The sequence below is a fragment of the Archocentrus centrarchus genome, chromosome 10 (assembly GCF_007364275.1).
Source record: "Archocentrus centrarchus isolate MPI-CPG fArcCen1 chromosome 10, fArcCen1, whole genome shotgun sequence".
Lineage (NCBI taxonomy): Eukaryota > Metazoa > Chordata > Actinopteri > Cichliformes > Cichlidae > Archocentrus > Archocentrus centrarchus.
This window is the reverse complement of record NC_044355.1, coordinates 12,931,334-12,952,620: the sequence shown is the minus strand read 5'-3', so window position 1 is coordinate 12,952,620 and position 21,287 is coordinate 12,931,334. Positions and strand designations below refer to the sequence as shown.

At 40.0% G+C, this 21,287-nt stretch overlaps 1 protein-coding gene across 4 annotated transcripts; it reads left to right on the top strand.

Moving 5' to 3' along the window:
- Positions 1-3,212: 3,212 nt before the first annotated feature.
- On the top strand, positions 3,213-20,679 carry nxf1a (nuclear RNA export factor 1a). 4 transcript variants are annotated; one of them, XM_030739051.1, is made up of 22 exons: positions 3,213-3,627; positions 7,366-7,425; positions 7,851-8,061; positions 9,147-9,306; positions 10,598-10,681; positions 11,059-11,163; positions 11,510-11,590; positions 13,528-13,597; positions 13,912-14,000; positions 14,107-14,214; positions 14,317-14,426; positions 17,071-17,107; positions 17,489-17,557; positions 17,672-17,727; positions 17,936-18,043; positions 18,196-18,254; positions 18,349-18,464; positions 18,567-18,609; positions 18,697-18,775; positions 19,968-20,150; positions 20,234-20,294; positions 20,393-20,679. In XM_030739051.1, the coding sequence occupies exons 1-22, from the start codon at positions 3,573-3,575 to the stop codon at positions 20,429-20,431; spliced, it is 1,983 nt and encodes a 660-aa protein (XP_030594911.1). In that variant the 5' UTR covers positions 3,213-3,572; the 3' UTR covers positions 20,432-20,679. The 4 variants fall into 4 exon arrangements, with proteins under 4 accessions (XP_030594911.1, XP_030594910.1, XP_030594912.1 ...); XM_030739050.1 differs by having other exon boundaries at positions 7,366-7,431; XM_030739052.1 differs by lacking the exon at positions 7,366-7,425.
- Positions 20,680-21,287: the final 608 nt, after the last annotated feature.

The following is a 21,287-nucleotide window of genomic DNA, read 5'->3' as shown; positions in this document are numbered from 1 at the left end:
TCCAAAATAGTCCTCATATGTTTTATACAGGGACCTGTGTGGCCTTGTTTAAAATAAGCATCCACCACTGTAAAGGTAAAATAACAAAAAGCATAGTAGGTCCCCCTTTAATATTTTGATTTGTCATAGCTGCACCATTTGCTGCTGCTAAACCACATCTGCACCCATGTGTGTTCTCAGAGAGCATACCACTCCAGACTCCTGGCCCTGAATGACGCACTGAAGAATTCACCTTTTTTCAGAACTCATGAGGTTGGTTTACATGTACAGACGACGCTTGTAAAATTGTGCGATAAATGTCATTAACTGAGAGCTGAACACATGAATTCATAACAGCCGCAGTTTACGTTCACCTTGCTCAGATTAATCTTACAATACTTTTATATGTTTGAATTGATCAGGTGATTGGCAGCTCGCTTCTCTTTGTCCATGACCACAGCAAGGCCAGCGTGTGGATGATAGACTTCGGAAAGACAACACCTCTGCCTGACTCCTGGGAGCTCCGACACAACGTCCCATGGTCTGAAGGGAGCAGGGAGGATGGCTACCTCATTGGTCTGACCTCTCTTATCACATCTTTAGCCCAGGCCATCAGCATGGCATCCTGGCAGCAGGAGGAGGACTGTGAAGAGGGAAAGAGAACCCCATGAATGTGCATTTTTGGCAGTTTTTAAACAATCTTAAGTGGATGAGGCAGACAAATCAACTGCTGTTACACTTAAACTGTTTCATTCACTGGAAGAAATGACAGGAGGAGGATTTGTTAACGGAGACAGTCTTCATGGGCTGAGGAAGAGGAACAAGGGACTTTCATGTAGCAAAAATCCATAGATATTTGAGGTGGTTGTGCATCTGGTATGTACATATTCTGACAGTGAAAGCTATTATTATTATTAATTTTATCATTAACAATCTAAGGAATGTCTGTAGATCAGGAGTGTGTCCAGAGAAGGGGCAAAGGGTAGGAATGACCCTGCTGAAGATCTGTTTACAAATGCTCCTGTTTTTTATTTTGTTTGTTTTTTTAATTTGGTTGGTCTGCATAAACCAAAAGATCTTACCTTTGTTGCAACATATGTTAAGCTCATTTAAGGTACAGTATCTCATAATGTGCACAAAGGCTGAACAGCTTCATGCTCTTCCTGTTTTAAGTCAGCATGTGTCAAAAAATAAACTAACCATGTTCATAAAACACAGGTTAAAATGCAGGTAAAGCTATTTTTGATAAAACAGCAACAATGTTTATATGATATGATACTGTTTGTATTTGAATCACTTACATATGATGCAGCTGAAATGTTTTTTTTTTTCATAGTTTTATAGGCTGTAAAATAACTTCACATATATGTTGGTTACAAATTAAAAAGAAGGCTTCTTTTGGTTTAGTCTTTATATACATGGAAGAGAGCCTGGAGGAGTGGAGGTATGCACTGGAGAGAAGAATGAAAGTCAGTAGAAGCAAGACAGAATACACGTGCGAATGAGAGGGAGACGGGTGGAAAGGTGAACGGGCAAAGACCTGGGTCTCAGATATGAGAGGACCAACCTCTCAAGGGCCTTCATAATGTGGGCTGCAGGCCTGTGGTCGCTGTTCTCAGCAGGGAGTCTGTTTTGGGGAACTGGAACTATGCACGGTGTTTTCCACAGTGCAGAAACCTTTTGTAGGTACAGGCTTAGGTTGAAGAGGTGTGTGAGGATGTAGCATGGTTGACTGGAGCAGGTCCTGAAAAGTTTGAGGCTAATTCCATCAGGACCAGCTGCTTTAAGAGAGGTAAGGCTGAGATGGTTTAGACATGTGCAGAGGAGGGATGGTGGATACACTGAACAAAGGAGGTTGAATATGCAGCTGTCAAGCAAGAGGAAAAGAAAAAGCCCTCAGAGGAGGTTAATGGACGTAGTGAAGGAGGACAAGGTGAGATGGAGGCAGATGATCCACTGTGGTGACCCCTAAATAAAGCAGCCAAAAGATGAAAAAGAAAACTGAATGACACAATTTCTCCAGCTTTGTTAAAATAATACTAAGTGGTTTGGGGGGCTGGGGTGGCTCAGAGGTTGAGCAGGTGACCATATTCATATGCCGTGTTGTGGTGCGGGTGGCACAGGTTCAAGTCCCGACCTCTCGCTTATTTCCCGCATGTCTTTCCCTGTATCTCTCCTCCTGATTTCGTCCCCCCTCTACTGCTAATAAAAAAGCCACTGTGGCCAAAAAAATAATAATACTAAGTGGTTAAAGTAAAATAAGGTAAACAATAAATAACTGAATATTATGCAAAAAAAAGAACACAAATCTTAACCCTTTGACATTCAATTCATCATCAATGATCCTAAACCTAAACTATCAGAATAGGCTTTTCCTCACACATCTTCGTAGTCAAGGAATAAGAAAGTAATCATACTAACTGGCACACAGCAAAATATATTTACTTTTTAAAAGTCCTTTTTTTCTTTTGTTCAAAAACATAGGGTTAGGGTTCGGAGCTACTATTAAAAGTAAGTCATTCGTTTACTTAATCACTTAATCAAATGCAAGTACACTTTAGTGCTTAAAAGTTTTGAAAAATAGAAATACTAGGTCCAAGGTGACAATGTTACACTAACATTACATCATAAGTGGTATTTTGGTGATTGTAGACAGTCAATATGAAACTGTAGTTTTATTATTAAAAGCAGAGAATAGTCAAAACATATTGGGCTCATTAAACACTGCTGGTGTGACAATTCTGAAGCAGAGACCACAAATTATGATGCAAAAGTCTGCAATAATGTATAAAGATTAAGTATTCCCATACAGTGATACACCTTTGTGGAGCAGTTATTAATGACTAAATGGCAGAAGCTGCAATGATTACATTTTAAAATGTACAGGCAACAACAGGAAATAAAGCAGAAAAAAAATCTTTTTTTGCACCTTTTGTTATTCATAACATGATTAATAGCCAACTGAATAATCCATGTTTGACAAATAGAGGCCTACATTATTAATGTAATGTAGGCCTCTATTTAGATAAAACATGATGTTCAAACTTTAAATTATAGGCACTAGTTTAGTTTTTTTTTCTTAATATTAAAACTATGATGTAAGCCAAATATCTAAAGAAAATGAAATTAAAAAAACTAAATCTTGCATATTAGGCCTAAATATGTGTGTATAGATAGACTTACTTTGAGCCAGAGCCGATAGAGCTCCTTTATTCCACCAGGTGGCGCCATGTTGTCGTTGGTTTTTAGAGGAAAACCGACGAACCGATTGACAGGAGCCAACAGCAGACGTTTTCTGGACTCACCTGAAAAAACTGTAAGGTGGTAAAACAAATTAGTGGTAAATATTGTAATTGGGCCTGTGAGAGCAGCGTGATGTCCGGCGGGATCCGCTGCCATAGAAACGCTAGCTCCTAGCTACAAGCTAACATTAGCTTCTGCTCTCAAAGTTGCACCAAAAAAAAAAAGAAGAAAGAAAAAGGCGGAATTTGCGTTAAAACTCAAAATTACGCTCAGCAAAACTGATAACAGAATCTGGCACTGTTTTTCAAGGAGACAGTAAGTGTTTTGTGGAACATTTGGACCGAGTGGTCATGTTTCAGAGGAGCTACCCCAACCTGTCGGTGGTGACACGTGTGGTGAACAGCGGTAAGTATTCCTCATTTTCTCTGCTTTGCTTATTTAGCTCTGGTTTAATCACCTATGCCTGCCTGTGCCTTATGAATACCGCGTGTTTTAAATACACAATAGGAACGATATTGTTTGGACACTGGATATTCAAAAATTAACAAGCAGGCAATGGAGGAGGAGACTCCAGCTTCACATGGTGGTTCACCTGGTCAGAGAAATCAGATGGTGTGGAAGTCTTCACCACTTTGCGGGGCTTGGCAGAATATCATGGTTTGGGTTCAAATGCACTATTTCTACAGCTGAGCCTGTGTGGAGGGAGAGGGAAACTTCTCTCATATCCTCGAGAAGAAGTTTGCAAACTGGAGGACCTCACCATCCTGAAACCTGTATATTGGAAGTTATTTTGAGTGAAATATTGTCAGATTATACTCTTTTAAATCCTAAAAATAGCCCCCAAAAAATAAACCCAGACTCCAGAATGCAATATTAATGACTTGGTTTGAGATATTGTGATATTTCTGCCAGTATTACTCAACATCAGCAGATAGTTTAGTCTGTCATAGCAGGAAAAGCGGTTGTTTCTCCCCTTTGTCCACGCTGGTTCACTGTCGGGGCATACTTGGACGTCATTATTGTCATTGCTGCCACCTTTGCCTTCAGGCATTTCTCACGGCAGATATTTTGCTCTGTCACTGTAGGGAACATGCAGGTATTAATACATAATGAGTATTGATGATGAATCCATTCCACTTATGGGAGGGCCTGCTTTTATGCATGGCGTTTAATGGGACAAACAGTAGAAGTGAGTCATTAATATCACCTGTGTTTTTCATACTTTGACAAGTCAACACGTCTGCTATGACAAGGTCTCTTGTGCATATGTTTGGGGAACTTCAGTTATTTGGAGAACTACTTACAGCTGGTCAGGACAACATACTGAAATGTGTAAAGAAACCTGTAGCTTTAGAAAATGACGCATCTAACTGAATTTTATTATTGAGGCCGAGTGTTACATGACATTGAAATCATTTTCAAATTCAAGGAATACATTTTTAGAAGTGTTAGATATTAAGAGGCCTTGGAAATCAATATGTGATTTCTCAAGTCTTCTTTTAGTAAATCCTCCCCTCATGAATGTTCAGTTCTTACTGAAAATGTTTTACAGGATGTTTGTGCTGCTAACTATCAGATGCAACTAGACAATATACTGCAACGCCTGTCAGTTAGATAAGATCCACTTTATCTTAATAAAAAAATTTTTTAAAAAGCAGCCAAAAACTGAAATCAACAAAAAATAGCTTAAATAAGTAGAATAGTAGACCTAAATAGTTCAGTAAAATAAAGTACCATGACAAAAATATCCTAATCAGATAAAAACGAATTTGAAGTTAAAAAAAGGAAAATAAGTATATATTTATTAAAAATTGAGTAATAATCTAATTTAATTTGTTATATCAAAATCAAAGAAAAATAAATAGAATGAAGAATGCCTCACAAAATGTAGTAAAATCAGCAAATATACAGTACTGTGCAAAAGTCTAGAACCACCCCTCGTGTCTTTATATTTTGCGTCCAAAGAGCCAGACTTTCTTGTGATTTTTTTTTTTTTAAGTGGTCTCAAGCAGTAGTTCCTCAGATTATCTGAAGGTCTTTCAAAGTTTTTCTTTGGACATTGGCTGCTTTTTCACTCATTTTTAGTTTTTGTTTGTTTGATACTTATCACTGACCTATGAATTATTCAAGCATAAAAAGGCACCTAACTCAACTGTTGTCTACAATAACAGACAACTTAGTATAACAAACAACTTGGCAAAGAAGCATTTTTCAGTTGTAGCTTTAGGCACTTGTTACTAGCAGCCTGCCACAAACCCATATTTTGTTCCCATTTCTTTAATTGAATCTATGAAAATGCCAAAAATAGCAGTTTGACAGGCATAAAATAGCATCTTTAGACCAACAAGATGATTCACAAAGACTTGGCATATCTCAGCAAGGTGTACAGTGTGTCCTTAAATAATGTTGATCCTTCAGTTGATCCAACTACTGTTCACTGAAGCCTCATCAGAAATGGTCTCAGTGGAAGGGTGGCTGTTAAGAAGTCATTCTTAAGGAAGGGAAAAAGAGAGAAATGCCTGAGGTGTGTGAAATTACACAAGAACTGGACTGAACATCTGTGGCAACAGGTCGTAAGGAGGGCTAAATACAGATTTGAAATTTTTGGTTCAAATTGTTGTCAGTATGTATGGAGGAGGTCAGGAGAGAGAGGTACAACAGTGTCTACAGCCCTCTGGAGGTGGGGCCTCTGTCATGATTTTGGGCTGCATTTCAATGAGTGGTGTCAGGGATCTTGTCAAAATTGATGGAATTATCACTGTAAAGTATCACCTTTTTTTTCAGCATGTCAATAATCCCAAACATACAGTAAAAGCATACCTGGGTAGAAAAGCACACAATGGAACACTATCAGTCATGGATTGGCTTACCCAGAGCCTGGGCCTCAACATTATTGAAGCAGTGTGGGATCATCTTGACAGAGAACAGAACAAAAGGCCACCAACATCAATAGAAGAGCTTTGAATGTCCTTTAAGCTCATTAGAATTGTTCAATCTTTCTTTTTTTTGCCTTATTCTGTATTTCCATGTATGTTTGCACGTGTTACAAATAAATTGGTCCACCCGTTTCCCATTGTTCTTGCAAAAAGTAAAGAAATGAGGGCTGCTTGAGAGTTTTGCATAGTACTTTAAGATGACATTAAAGTGGCTCAGTATAACAGTGCAGGGTTCAAATGCACGAGGTCTGAAAGATTTCCACCCCATCTTCCTCGTCCACTACATCAAAATAAAGCTGAATACAAACAGCACCTGCAGAAAGTACCCTCTGAACAGTGTAACCTTCCTGCAGGTGCGAGTTTGTTGCAAAATCTTTATAATAAACGGGAAGTAGTGTGCGCAATTTCTTCAGTGTGGAAGTTTAAATTAGGTGCTTTTCGCTAACATGTAGCTTAGCAAACGACAAACTTATTTTATATGCGCCTTGAAACCGCTTGAAGGGCCTGTGGATAGTTATTGTTTTAAATACATTTGCATACTGGCATAGCTTTACAAAAAGCCAGCAGACCGGCTCTCTTTTATCCCCATCTGTGTGGTGATAAGGATGGTGATCTGCTATTTAAAGTAGTTAATATATTTATGATTGGCTATAATCGTTTTAATGGTCAGATGTCATCTTGCTTCGCACTGAAATTCTTGCGCACAATACGCAAAGCTAAGCCGAAACTAACGTTAGAAAAGCCTGCCTTTCATCTGTATTGCGTGTCGGGTATTTGTAATGCTATTTACTCGACCACGATGCCGCAGTAGTTTGTTTAAAATGCCCGCTCCGTTTTTTTCGTGTCCCGGAAGAAAAAAAAATTGCGATGCAGTTGTGTTTCCGCCTTCTCCTCTGGGCCCACAAGAGAGCGAGCTAAGCTAAGCTGTCGTACTGACTGCGAGCCGCCCGTCACGTCGCGGTCACCTTTGTTTCTGCTGCTCAGCTCGGGATGTTGGCGCCTCTCCCACATCCTTAGCTTTGCGTATCGTGAAACAAAGACAATAAGCACCGCTCGTAGTATTATTTTTTTGTCTTTTACCCTGGGCTGTGATTGTTATCCAATACTATTGGAGAAATATGGCGGACGGCGGGCATTACTACAACGGTAAGAAGCCACGTTTGCTGCAGCTTTAATCTCACTGTATTTTTTAACCATTTTCCCTCAGATCGTGAGAACTTTGTGGTGAGGCGAGAGGTCAGAAGAACCGATTTCATGGTTCACGGAGGTAAAAGTATGTCCGAGGCTTCCTGGAGCTCTCATTGTGTTACCTTAGGGACGCATGTTTAGCCAGTACCACGTTATGAATATCTGTATTATTTCACTGGTATAAATGAGGCCACAGAGTTACTGCAGAGGTCAACAAGATCAGGTCCTGTCTTGAGGATTAAAGGCCTTTTAAAAATAAGCAGAAGTTGAAGACGGGTAGGTGTATATTAACATCTGCTACAGATTATTTTCTTGAAACTTGATTTTTTTTTTTCCTTAATGTTTACATTGCAAGCTGTAGAAGTCATTATTGGAGCCCTTTTCACTCTTAGGAATACAAATATGTAGTCCTTGTACATTATCTGATAACCTATGTTTTTCTGGGGGATTATTGTTTTATATGTGACATTTAAGTCACGAGCTAACTTCCTTTCGCTTTTACAGAGCACGATGACAGAACTGCACCACAGTTTCGCAACCGTAAAGGCAGAGGCCCTCACAAGGGTCGAGCGTATGATCGGTCTCGCAGAGACCGTCAGCGGGGAAACCACTCTGGAGGGTTTGGAGGTCCCGGACCACGGTCCAGGCTTGAAGATACTGATGGAGATGTAACCATGAGTGACAGTTCTCAGGACAACAGCTCCCAGAACAGATTGTAAGTGTTAATGTTGCATTGTCATCAGATATATTTGTTAGAATGGGACTAATAAACTGCTCACTTTAATATTCTGAGTAAATAATATCTTTACGCTATCTACAATTCTCATGTAAGGTGATTAGCACATGTACAGTAAGGTCTAAGATATTTCATGTGCATTTGATGTGAAACTGTATGTGCAGAAGGTGTATTCTAAACAGTGCCAAAGTCCCCTAGAGGAAGAGAAAGTAGAGCACCAGATCATTTTCACTTAAGTTACTCTGCTGACATGAACAGTACGAATTGAGCTAAAATAAGTAATTTTGTTTGTGAGGCCAGGATGTTCAACTTGCAGTGTGTCGCTTTGAAGTTAGTGACCACTATTTAAACTGTTAAGCAGTGTTTTAATCAGTTTTCCTGTTTGTATCTGATGTTCTGCTAGCACGTGATTGTTTAACAAACATTTTGGGGGGGGTAAAAACTGCAGTTGTAAAAACTGTGTTGGGCCTTAAGAATAGATGAGAAAACACTGGATGTAAGGAGAAATACAAAGAGTGTATCTATATGCTTTTGAAACCTGTGTCGTGTTGACCTGTCATACCGCGGTTGTGGTCGGCACAGTAGTAGCTGCTCGTGCACACCATGACTGCAGTTGCTGCAGTCTAGTCCTAAACGATGAAGCCAATGCTTTGGTACTATATTAAGAGCATAAGTCAAAAAGGTAAACAAAGAGCAGCAATCTCCATTATGCTGTCTCTAGGTATGATTGATAAATCATTGAAATCCATGTTGACACTGATCCAGTGGTGTCTCAAGCCCTACTGCACTTTGCACACCAGGTTACAAAACTCTGGAGATGCACAACAAGCTGATAGTTTACCAAAGCACCTCACGTACCAGCAGTTGCGACTTAATTTTTGGCATGTGCCATCATTTGCAAGGACAGTAACAATGAGCACAAACTGCTTGTCACAGAGAATCCTCTTTCTAGACCCTATTTTTAATTGAAAGTACTAAGACAACATTGAGAAATTGTATGGCATTTTTGCTTTGTAATGTGTGTTTATTTGTCTGAATATACTGCCTTGTTGTGTCCTCCTTAGTAACCCATATGGAAGACCTTTTCGGAAAGGAGATGGGCGGTTTGACAGAGACAGGCGACAAGGCAAAGGGGGAGGCAGAGGTGGAGGAGGTGGCGCCTTCAGAGGAGGAGACCGAGGAAGCGGGGGAGGGAAAAACCCATCAGGCTGGTACAAAGTAACGGTGTGTATCACTATAGTCACCCCAGGATGTTAAAGACTCTACCTTTTAACCTATAAAGAGATTAGGGCTGGACGGTATATCGATTTTTTTTTTTTTTTTTTTTTTTTTTTTTTTTTTTTTTGTAAATATCGATATATTTTCATACGTGATATAAAATGAGACTGTATCGTTTATATCGGTATACTGTAGGTCGTGTTAAAATCATACTTGTACTAGCTTCACAAGTTCGCCTTTCTCTTCTCCCAGTTTGCCTCTGCACAACTTTGCGCTGCCCCGCCTCTCTCTGCTTCACCCGTTTATCATGCAGGAAGCGATCACATGGCAGTGTTCCCAACTTAGTGACTTTTAGAACTTTGGGTGAGTGAGTACGGAAAAAGGACCGGCAAAGTGTACCTGATTCTAATGTCAAATCGCGTAGAGTCGAGTCGACCCGCGGTGAGTTGTTCCGTATAGAAAAGCGGCTTTTGTTGTAGATTAATGGCTTTTCAGACCCTGCTGGCAACTTTTTCCCCCAAAAGCGACTAGCGGCAGATTTAACTAGTTTTTCCCGGTGAGGTCGGAGAGTTTTGATAACCTGAAATCCTCCACTGTCGCCGTGTTTTGTGTACATACAGCCTTCGTACTGCGTCCGTTCGTACGCTTTGGCATCACCCGGCCCCCCAAGAGTCCCTGGCTGCAGGTAAGAGAGGGCCGCCATACGCAGCAGAAGCTGGTTTGTACCATAAGTCACGTGACCTTAATAGCGGAAGTGGGTCTTTTACATGCGCTTACAGACGCTGCGTTGAGCGGCTGGGCCAGTTGCTGTGATATGTCAGCGGGTATGTCTATGGATTTGCTGAGATAGCTAAAATCCTGCAGGTGGAATTTTGTTCAGTCAGTCTGTCATGTACAGGCGCCTGTACCTGGATGTACAGCTTTGTAAAGAATAAGTCAGCCTTTTGCTATTTTGCTCTCTTTTCTATTTACATTTTAATAGCACAGCTGTGAGGCTTTTATAGAGGAAAAAAAGCATTAAATTATTTGAGGAGCATTATTATTTAAATATGCCAATAGTTTATTTTTGAGTAATTTCTCATATCTACAGCTGAATGTTAATAAAAATGTCTGTGTGACATTTGGGACATGTAGCTTTGACTCTGAAGGGCCTTTTTGTTTATACCTTTTGGGAAGAAAGTATATTAAGATATATACAATATATCGTCATTCAGCTAAAAAATATCGAGATACTACTTTTGGTCCAAATCGCCCAGCCCTAAAAGAGATTATATTTTGCTTCTTGTTTGCGTGACAGATACCACATGGAAGAAAATATGACAAGAAGTGGCTACTGACAGCTCTCCAGAACATCTGTTCAGTTACATACACACCTGTACAGGTAAGTCTGAGCACAGTCTTATGCTTAGTAGTTATAAGCAGATTTAATATCATTGTGTATTTCTTAAAGTAACACAATTTCCAAGCAAATATGTGAGCAACCTGAAGTTCTTACATGTTGCTTCACGTTCTGATAAAAGAAATGATGTAATTCTTGCTGCCTATTAAATTATTCTGAAAATATCACCAGTATAGACAAATGGGTAAGCTTCAGAGGTGCTGTGCTTTTATGTTCTGATTTATACTGTATAAGCAATACTATTTTTTGCCTCATTGTCCTCCTTTCCTCATAATAAAAATATTAACACACAAAAAATGGGTAAGCTAAAGATTTTTAAGAGATTTTAATTTTGTCTTATTTGTCCTGTGTTTATCCAGTACCATGTGGACCATAACAGGGTCCATTTCTATGTGGATGATTCCTCTGCTGCCAGTGCTTTACACAAGTGTTCACACAAAATCACTGACACAGATGGTTATAAGGTATGTTGGTGTAATAATGTGACTGTCACTCTTATTGCAGCAGGTGTGTGTGTGTGTGTGTGTGTGTGTGTGTGTGTGTGTGTGTGTGTGTGTGTGTGTGTGTGTGTGTGTGTGTGTGTGTGTGTGTGTGTGTGTGTGTGTCACATGTACTGTTCTGGCTCATGGTACTATGATGTGCTGATACCTTAATCTCACAGGTCATTGGTGCACTGCTGCTCAGTGCTTATCCACCCACCTCAACAAAAATAATGAATAACCATTAATCAAACATTCTTAAACTAAATCTCTGTCTGTGTTATATCTCTAGTTACTGATTTGTCTTTTTCCATCTGTGTGTTTCTTCAAGGTCGAAGTGCATGTCAACAAAAGTGCTCCACCGTCCTTCCTTCTCTCTGACCTGAAGCCTGAACACTTGGAGCACCTGAAGGTATAAGGCACCTTCCTTGTCTGAAGCATCTGAGTGGGGGCAGTGACAGTGGTTGCAAGTCTCATAAATAATGTTCAGAGTTCGTTCACTTTCTCTAATCATTGTGAGAGACTGGCTCAAACTACTAAATAGTACACTGCTCCAAGATTTAGGTTCTGCCTAACTTACCACCATTCATTACTGGTGTGAATTCTGTATACATTTACACACACAACACAGTTTAACAGAATTATAGGCCCTCAAAACAAAGCATTGTCAGTTTAGTGATGCACATGTCATAAGTGAAAGTTTGTCACATCTCTAAGAAGTTGGAGGCTGCTAACTTAACAAAATCCTTGGAGAATCACTTAAAGGAAGCTCAATGACCAAGTTAAACCTCTTTGGCGATATTGTCTATGAAGAAAGCAAGGAGAGATTTGGGGTGATGGCTCAACAAAAGATGATCCCTAGGGAGCTAGGAAGGCAAGAGAGGGCGATACTCAAGCTAGTGAAGGAAAGGTGGTTACTCAGGAAGTACTGGAGGAGAGCAGGTGAGAGGAGAGGAAAAAAGAAGGGTCTGAAAATGCTCTGTGACCAGATCAGAGACAGGCTTGCAACACTGCGGAGCACTGAGCGAATCTGGAGGCGGAGAAGCAAGAAAGAGAAGAAGATAAGGTTCTTCCAGGATCCTTTGAAGTTCGCCAAGGGCTTACTGGAGGAGAGGAAAAATGGGAAGTTGGAAGTCACTGTGCAAGACCTGGAGGACCACATCACAAGCCAGCTAAGCGACAGAGAGGGAAAACACTCCCAATTGGTTCACCAGGTTATGTGCCTTACCCTGCAGACCTAGAATCCCAGTTTGACAAGTGTGAAAGACAGACCCTCCACATTGTCTGGCTAGACCTAGAAAATGCTTATGGCTCTGTCCCCCATCAGTGAAAAAGGAGGAGGTCCACACACCAAAAAGCTCCTTGAGAATTTTTAATCCATCAGTATTTAAAAGCAGTAACGTTTCGGGCTGGAATGCCCTTCTTCCAGCCCGAAACGTTACTGCTATTAAATACTGATGGATTAAAAATTCTCAAGGCGCTTTTTGGTGTGTGGACGTCCTCCTTTTTCATTGAGTTTTGCTTGGATCCAGCACCCTGGTTAAATTTTTGGATGTGCGTGTTTCTCTTTGATTAAGTCTGTCCCCCATCAGCTCATCATCTTTGCCCTTGAGTTCATCTACATTCCAACTTGTATCCAGAACTTGGGATCCAAGTACTCTGGCAATTTCGGCTATTCAACACAGGAGGCTACAACTGGTTGGCACCACCTTTTCAAGGTGGTTGGGGCTTTGTTCTGCAGCACTTAACATCAACCATAAAGTGACTTATTGACGAGAATCTGTCAGTGTCTGAGTGTACCACTATCCACTCAAGACAACAGAAAGGAAGAAAGCACCACCTTCTGGTGCTTTTGAGCAAATAAAAGTTAAATTCTCAAGGAAGCAGATCACTGAATCGCTGATAGCCAGTATAGCCATCCATTCACCCCAACGTACTGTATACTTATACAGTGTATACTTATACAGTGTACTTATAATGAAAAGTAAATGTGTGATTTCCAGTTAGATGCTTTCAGTGTGAATTTGCAGCAGTGGGATTGGTTTGCATTAGCGATAATTTAATACTTAATATTTTATCACTAGACTACAGGTTCATTCATTGTTTTGTTACATCATTTGGCATTCGTGAATAATCAGCTAAAGTGATGTGTGCTCTGTCGTAAGATCTGTGCATTAATTTTTTTATTAACTGGTATTGAAACCTTTTGCATTTGATATGATAGAAGTGGAAAGTAAAAGTGATGAGATGATAAGTGATGGAGAGAGTTTAGAGGAGAATTTTTGCTATTGTGACACTTTATGGTGTCGTCTGAGGCCTAATATATTTGTTCTTCTTTATGTCTGATAGCAATGCATGGCAAAACGTTTCGATGGCTCCCAGCAAGCGCTGGACTTGAACAACATTCGAACGGACCCAGGTGATTACTCATCTTTTACATTTTACATACATATGCTCCCAACAACTGATAAGACATACTAGTTTAGCTGTTATAAGCAAATTTTTGACTGGCTTTATAGAAATTATTGCATCATAATTTACTATTGCAGTACTTATATCTGTGTCAAATGGGGATTGAATGTTTTTTCTAAATGGTCTCCAGAGATGTTTTTACATCGAGGACTCAGTCAATCCTCTGGTGAAATTGAATCTTGCATAACTTTATTTACTGCCACATAAATAAAACTGAATGGAAATTTAGTACTTTATTGCTAATTTTATGTCACGTTACAGACCTGGTGTCCCAAAACATTGAAGTGATCCTGAACAGGAGGACAAACATGGAAGCTGTCATCAAGATAATTGAAGAAAACATTCCTGAGGTAACATTAGTATTATGACAAGTGCAATTTACTTTTTCCTGTAAGAAGCAAGGGCAGTAATGGATGAAATTCAAGTGTGCTTATTAATTTTGTCTCATTTTGCCAGCTAACATGCTTAAATCTGAGTAACAACCGGATTCATAAACTGGACGAACTAGCTGAATTGGTTACCAAGGTGCCTAATTTGAAGACGCTCAATCTTTCCCACAATGAGGTGAGACTGGCTGCTCAGTTTATAGACTAGAGGTCCTTTTCACATTTAATTTATTTATTTTTTTTTTTTTAAATCCTCCTCTGGTTCTTTGTGTTCTTCCAGCTGAAGTCTGATCGAGAGCTGGACAAGTTGAAAGGCCTGAAGCTGGTGGAGCTGTGGCTAACTCGAAACCCTCTGTGTGACATCTTCAAAGACCAGGCTTCATACATTAGGTCAGTCAGCAATTCGGGGGCTTGAAAAAATCATTCTTATGGAAATAATTCAGTGATTTCAGTGACTGTGTGTGACTGTCCTGTATGAGTATGAAGCAGGGTCCTACAAAAGATCGGATCAGCCTGTGTGACTATGTTTGAGATTGCTGTAAACTAACAAGCCATTTCCTCAGCAGTTGAGGATGAACTTTTGGATCAAGCAGATCCAGCTCATAAAACTGTTAACAACACTGGAAGAAAAGAAACACTGAGTTTGTATCTTGTAGATATGATTATTTTATTGAAAATTTCAGTTGTTTGTGTTAGAGTATGCTCATAGGAGATATACAGTTGACTTAAATATTCCACAAACATTCAGAAGGATTTTATTGCATTTTTCTGTCACCATATTGTGGAATATCATTGAAATGGAAATCATAAATGGATAACATGTATGTTCAGGTAGCCACAGATTACTGGCATACAGAGTTGTTGCATGTACCTACGCATCTTTAGTGACCTACACAAGTATTTGTGTGCTGCACACTATATATTATATTCCATCAAGCATCTGTGGATGTTTAGACAGTTTGTTTTTTTAAACATGTTTTCCAACTTGATGATTAACGTTTCCTTTTCACACTGCAAGCTAATTATTTCTTACATCCAAAAGTTGCTGAGAGGACATCTAACCACAGTAAAGTTCCACTTTGTTTTCCTTTCAGCTTGCTTAAACCTTCTGCAGTCTGAACAGCACTACTTCTGACAGTTTTTCAGCTTCTCTGTGGGACTTCCTTTCAAGCTTAGGTCTCATCTCTGTGTTGTAACTCTTGGTGACGCTCTGCCTAGCACTCCCCTGCTGACATCATGGTTACTTATACCATAAACTGCTGTAAAAATACATTCACGCTGCAGATGATGTATATAAGAAGACACGCTATTTTATTAAAAAAAAAAAAAGAGAGAGAGAGAGAGAGAGAAAATAAAAAGTCAACATTGCACTCCTGATTTATTTCAGATTTCAAAACCAAGGATCCAAAATGAGATTTTGAGCAGTACTGTAAAAGTGTAGGCTCTCTATTGGAGAGCATGCAAGCCATTTTCATCTTGACAAATTTTTGGATGAAACAAAGAAATTTCCACAGCCAGTGAGTCCCCTCCCCTCATAGCACCCCTGCCCACTTGGCCCCCGTATCAGGCGAGTATGGAAGGCTGGATAGCCCATGACGGGTAAGATCCCACCTTGAAACCCCGGGACAACCTAAGGCAGGCACAGTCACGATTACTCGGCCTCAGTCCCTGAGAGCTCAGACTCGCTTATGAGAAGATGAGATGAAATAGAGAAGTCGGGACTTCACGGGTAATGCCGCTGGGCTGAGGTGGAGGGGGAAATGTGTCATAATCAATGACCAGTGATGAGCCAAAGAGAAAAAGCACTCCCACTAAGTCTGATCTCTTTTGCCTAAAACGGGCCTCTGCTTTTCAGTGAATGAAGTGGAGAGTTTGGCAAATATCCCTGACTAACCTCTGAAGAAAATATGTTCTGAACTGGAAATTGAAGGTTCAGTTCTGCCTGAAAAATGTTGAATGAAAAAAAAAAAAGCACTTCCTCTTCCAGTTTCTAATGGCTGTGACCAGTACAAAAAAGCTCAATTATTACTGGATGATTATCACTCTACTTCAGTGCCTAGTGATCTCCTCCTAGTGCTTCTGTAAACAGAGGTTTGGTCCCAAATTTTACTTAGAACTTTCTATACAAATAGGAATTGTATAGAATGTTGATTTATTCTTCATAGTGAGAGGGTTAACTGGTAACTTTATTACTTCTGCAGAAGAGGATAAGTACAGGGTGAGCGAGGGGACTGCTAGACTCAGCTCTCTTAGAGACCTGCAATGCTTTTCATTCAGCTCTCTTCTCAGGTTGGCTTTCTTTGCTGATAATCGTGTGCACAGACACCGACGAAAATCACCCGAACAATGAACAGTCTCTTCTGAATTTTAGGCTGCTTGTGCTAGTGTCTCACTGAACTGTACTTCACCTGTTTTGTTTTTTTGGTGATGTAGACTCATCTGTTCCCCAACATCTTGGCCAGAATTTTTTTGGGGGGGGAGATAACACACGAATGGCGGTAACCACCTCTCTCCCAGCAATACATAACCTCTTTATTTTACTACTACAGAATGAATGTGTTTGCTGGTTCCCAGTGCAGTCTGGTAGATCCTGGGACTTTGCATGTTTGTATGTATGTGCTCCTAGACAAGTGTGCTTGTGTTGCTTCTCCATGTCAGATCTGTGTATATCACCATAATGGGGGAGAGGGTGAGTATACCTGCTGGTAAGTACACATCAGCGTGGGAGACTTCAAAGAGTGCAGCATGAACAAGAGAAGGGCGAGAATGCTAAAATGATTTCTGGATTTACTTGTATACAAAGAAGATTAAATCTTTTTTGGCATTGGTTGTAATTAAACTCTTTGTGTATCAGTACATGACTATTTTTCCAACTCTTCAAAGTGTAGTGGCTTAAAATTCCACTGAAAAGCACAAAATGACATTAGTGGATCAGCAAGTGTGACTGACAGTTACAGTAACGAGCATTGTTTGTGTGAGTGAGTATGAGTTGTGAAGCTAACTTTGGTGCTCTTGGTTTTTGTTCCCGTACCAGTGCTGTGCGGCAGAGGTTTCCCCGGCTTCTCAAACTGGTAGGTTCCCATGTTTTATCTCCAAAATTCACTCCCTTACAGTCATTCTCCCTTCTTTAGTTATAGCTTAAGAAACTATACTGCAATAAATATCTTGTTCTGGAGGATCTACTGATGTTCCATCATTTTTATCCTTTTCAGCCTAAATGGCAAAAGTAATCAGTAGGTTTGAACCACATGTTCTGTGGGAAACCCTAAAATGGTCATTGTCTTTCATATGATACATATCGCGCCATATTTTTGGTTTTGGTGTAGTTTTATTGCTGTTTTAATGGCAGTATTTTGTAGTGTACATATTTTTGGGTTTTTTTTTTTTTCTTTTTTCTCAAATTATTGTAAAATGTCACTTGTGTATCTTCCTCCATGTGTGGTTCTCTTTAGGATGGTCATGACCTCCCCCCACCCATTGGATTTGATGTGGAAACGCCCACCACTATTCCCCCCTGCAAGGTTAGCTGAATATGTAGTTTTACTCACTGTGATATTCAGAACAGTGTCTTCATTAATGTTAACTTGATTATTTTAAGCTGCATTGTACAAATGGTTTTCTGTGTGAATATCCAGGGCAGCTGCTTTGGCTCAGATGAAATCAAGGGGCTCATCCTTCGGTTCTTGCAACAGTAAGTTTCTGCTTTTTTTTTTTTTTTTTATTTATTTTTTTTTTAGAAAACCATGAAATTTGTTGATGAGCTGTTGCGTTGATGCACTAGTCATGTGCCCGTTTAATTATTAGTGGGTTTATTTTTGTACAAGCTTCCCACAAAAGGGTTTTATAGATAAGAGTCACAAACACAGAAAGTAACTTTGTGACTTGTGAATGTGTTGCAGGTACTACAGTATCTATGATTCGGGGGACAGACAGCCACTTCTGGATGCCTACCATGATGGAGCATCCTTATCGATCACAACACCGTATTCCACCCAGAACCCCTCCAGGTGAGGACAAACATAAAGGCACATTTGTAGATAACTAACAACTCTGATTAATATATGTTCTTTGGATATTCATTGAAAATATCTTTGGTTACTCTTACGATCCCAGTCCTGCAGTCACAATCAGTCTGTTTGTTTGTCCCTCTGCTGTTTAGGAGCAGTCTGGGAGAGTACTACAAAGACAGTCGAAACCTGAAGAGAATCAAAGACTCGAGTGAGTACCTTTTGTTGTCTGAATTGTTGAGACTCAGTACTGTTGGAATCTGAGACATTTCATATTTCTCTTCTCTGAATCTTGACGACTTTAGCGATCCGCTTTCGACTGCTGAAGCACACACGACTTAATGTTGTGGCTTTCCTCAACGAGCTGCCAAAAACTCAGCACGACATCGCCTCCTTTACGATTGATGTGAACACCTACACGGTGATTAGATTTTTTTCATTCTGTCATCCGCTGCAACCTTTTCCTTTCACCCTGAAGCAATTCTTTGTTCTAATTCTCTCAAAACATGTTTTCCATTTACAGAATACACTACTCTCATTCACAGTGAGCGGAGTCTTCAAAGAAGGTGAGCTGTGTGGTCGTGGTTTTAGAATTTGTTCTAATGCAAGGGGCCTAAGTGTTGATTTCTTTACTAATTTGTTGTCTGTTTCAGTTGCTGTTGATGGTAAATCACGAGAATCCACAATGGCCTTCTCTCGAGTTTTCATCACAGTCCCAGCAGGAAATTCTGGGTGAGTGTACTGAGCTCCCTGTTGGTTTAAATCATCCTCCTGTGGTCACACACAGTGTTCCTAAGGAATTGCTTGTTTAATTGTAGGCTCCAGTCACACAGGCCTAGAGACTGGTTTGCAACCACCGGTCACTAGGGAAAAAATGTGTATTTCCTGACCAACTGGCAAGTGGTTTGCTCGCTGGGTGAAACTGGTCACAGAGGATGCTGTGTTAGAGTACTGTCATAGGAGAGACATACGAGTTCACTTAAACTCCAAACATACTGAAGGATTTTGTTACACATGCTTGCAGACAAGCCAGGCGTCTTCCATGCAAACTAGAGGCAACTGTGGAAATCTGCTAGAAACCAAAGCAGTCACAAGGTTTTTGGTGCAGTATCCTCTATTTGATTTTTCACCATGTGACGGACAGTAGCCTCTCACCAGCAAACTGGGGAGATACACATTTTTCACTAGAGAACGGTGGTTTCCAGGAAGTCAACAACTGGTGCCTAGGCCTGTGTGACTTCAACCTTACTGAACTGGTAATGGCAATTGTGGGCTTCTAAGAAGAAAAAATAAATACTTGAACAGGATAAACATGCCTCTGTTGTCTGCTGAAGTGGCTATGAATAAAAAGCTCAGTGTTCTAAAACTACTGACTTCATAATGGCTATAAATATATTTTAAGCTATATAAGAATAAAAATGAAAGTTTAAAAACAGACTTCACTGATAAAAGGTAAACTCATGTTGCCTTTTGTAACAGTTGCATAAAATGGAACCTGTTAGTAGTCATCAACAGTTTAAAGGAAAGTTGAATCTTTTAACTGTGAAGGTGGGCAGTGCTTATATTAGACTACAGTACTTTAGCCAAATAACCCAAACTACCATTGTCATAGCTTACTATGACACAGGTGAAACTAATTTAATCAACAACGGATCAGTTCAGTCAGTGTCCCAATAAGTTATAACAGGCAGCCTGTATATTTAACAATGGGGCCCAAGAGTGGTGTCAGCTAAATGGACTAAATCATTTTATTTTTTTTTGTTTTTTTTTTTAATGTTGGCTGTGCTTCTCCTGCTAGATCCTGACAGTAGACTGCATATGGCAGATCATTCTAATGATAAATTCAGCTTCAGGAAGTTCAGCTTCTCCAGTGTATAAAAGTCCAGACTTCCTCATTTTACTGTTTGCGGTTCTCTTGTGACAGTTTGTGCATCGTCAACGACCAGCTTTTCATCCGAATGGCCACAACAGAGGAGATCCGCCGAGCCTTCGTGGCTCCTGCCCCAACCCCATCTTCCAGCCCCGTCCCCACCCTCACCGCGCCGCAGCAAGAGATGCTCACGGCCTTCTCACAGACGTCGGGCATGAACCTGGAGTGGTCACAGAAGTAGGTCCCGATTTTCTGCATATAGCTTTTTGCAGTTGTGTGTGATCATGTACTTAAAATATCTAAACACTCATCTTTCACAGGTGTCTACAAGACAATGAGTGGGACTTCAATAGAGCAGCGCAGATCTTTACTCAGTTAAAGGTAACTAATTGTATAGATTCATTTATTAATTTATCAACATAAAAACATGACTGTTATGCCATGGATTTGAAATATCTCCTGCTCTTCTCTCTTTCCAGGCTGAAGGCAAGATTCCCGATGTAGCGTTCATAAAATAAAGAGTGGAGTCAAACATCTGCGAAATAAATGCAGCAGTTATTTATGACTTTTCTTTTATTCTCACTTTTTGTTTAACTACAAATAATGTAGATCAAGTTTACTTGTGTTAACTGTTTTAACAGCCAAATGTCATCTGTTTGACCTGAAGAATGATGTTCTGCTACTGTTTTTGGTTACTGTAAACTTTGGTCATTGTATAGATATCACTACACATTTTTTATAGGAATAAAGACTGGGCAGATGTAGTGATGTGCTCATCTTGATTTTGTTTCTTTATGTTTAATAATAAAATATATTTTGTCACAACTGATACATCTCCTTCAAGTATACATTAGAAAAAAAACAATGGAAAAGTGAAAAATACCAATAATTCAACCACTTAAAAATTTACTGCAAGCAAAATTAGAATTGAGCAGACTTTACACTATACTCAAAGGATCTCATCTCTGCAACAAGTCCAGTTGTGAAATTTCCTCGTTGCTAAATATTCCACATTCAACTGTCAGTGATATTATAACAAAGCGGAAGTGATTGGGAACAACAGCAACTCAGCCATGGAGTGGTAGGCCATGTAAAATCACAGCAGGGTCAGCAGATGCTCAGGTGCACAGTGTGCAGGGGTCACCAGCTTTCTTCAGAGTCAGTTGCTACAGCCTTCCAAATGTCATGTGGCCTTCAGATTAGCTCATGAACAGTGCACAGAGAGCTTCATGGAATGGGTTTCCATGGCCAAGTAACTGCCTCCAAGCCTTACATCACCAAGTGCAATGCAAAGCATCAGATGCAGTGGTGTAAAAACACGCCACCACTGGACTAGCGCATTGAAGACATGTTCTCTGGGGTGACAAATCACAG

What these genes read in the sequence shown, in the direction of transcription:
- nxf1a (XM_030739050.1), top strand. Translation starts at nt 3,573, where the DNA reads ATGTTTCAGAGGAGCTACCCCAACCTGTCGGTGGTGACACGTGTGGTG. An exon ending in CAGGCTGGTACAAAGTAACG is followed by an intron (nt 9,307 to 10,597) that starts GTGTGTATCACT and finishes TTTGCGTGACAG; the next exon opens with ATACCACATGGAAGAAAATA. An exon ending in ATCCTTCGGTTCTTGCAACA is followed by an intron (nt 17,728 to 17,935) that starts GTAAGTTTCTGC and finishes AATGTGTTGCAG; the next exon opens with GTACTACAGTATCTATGATT.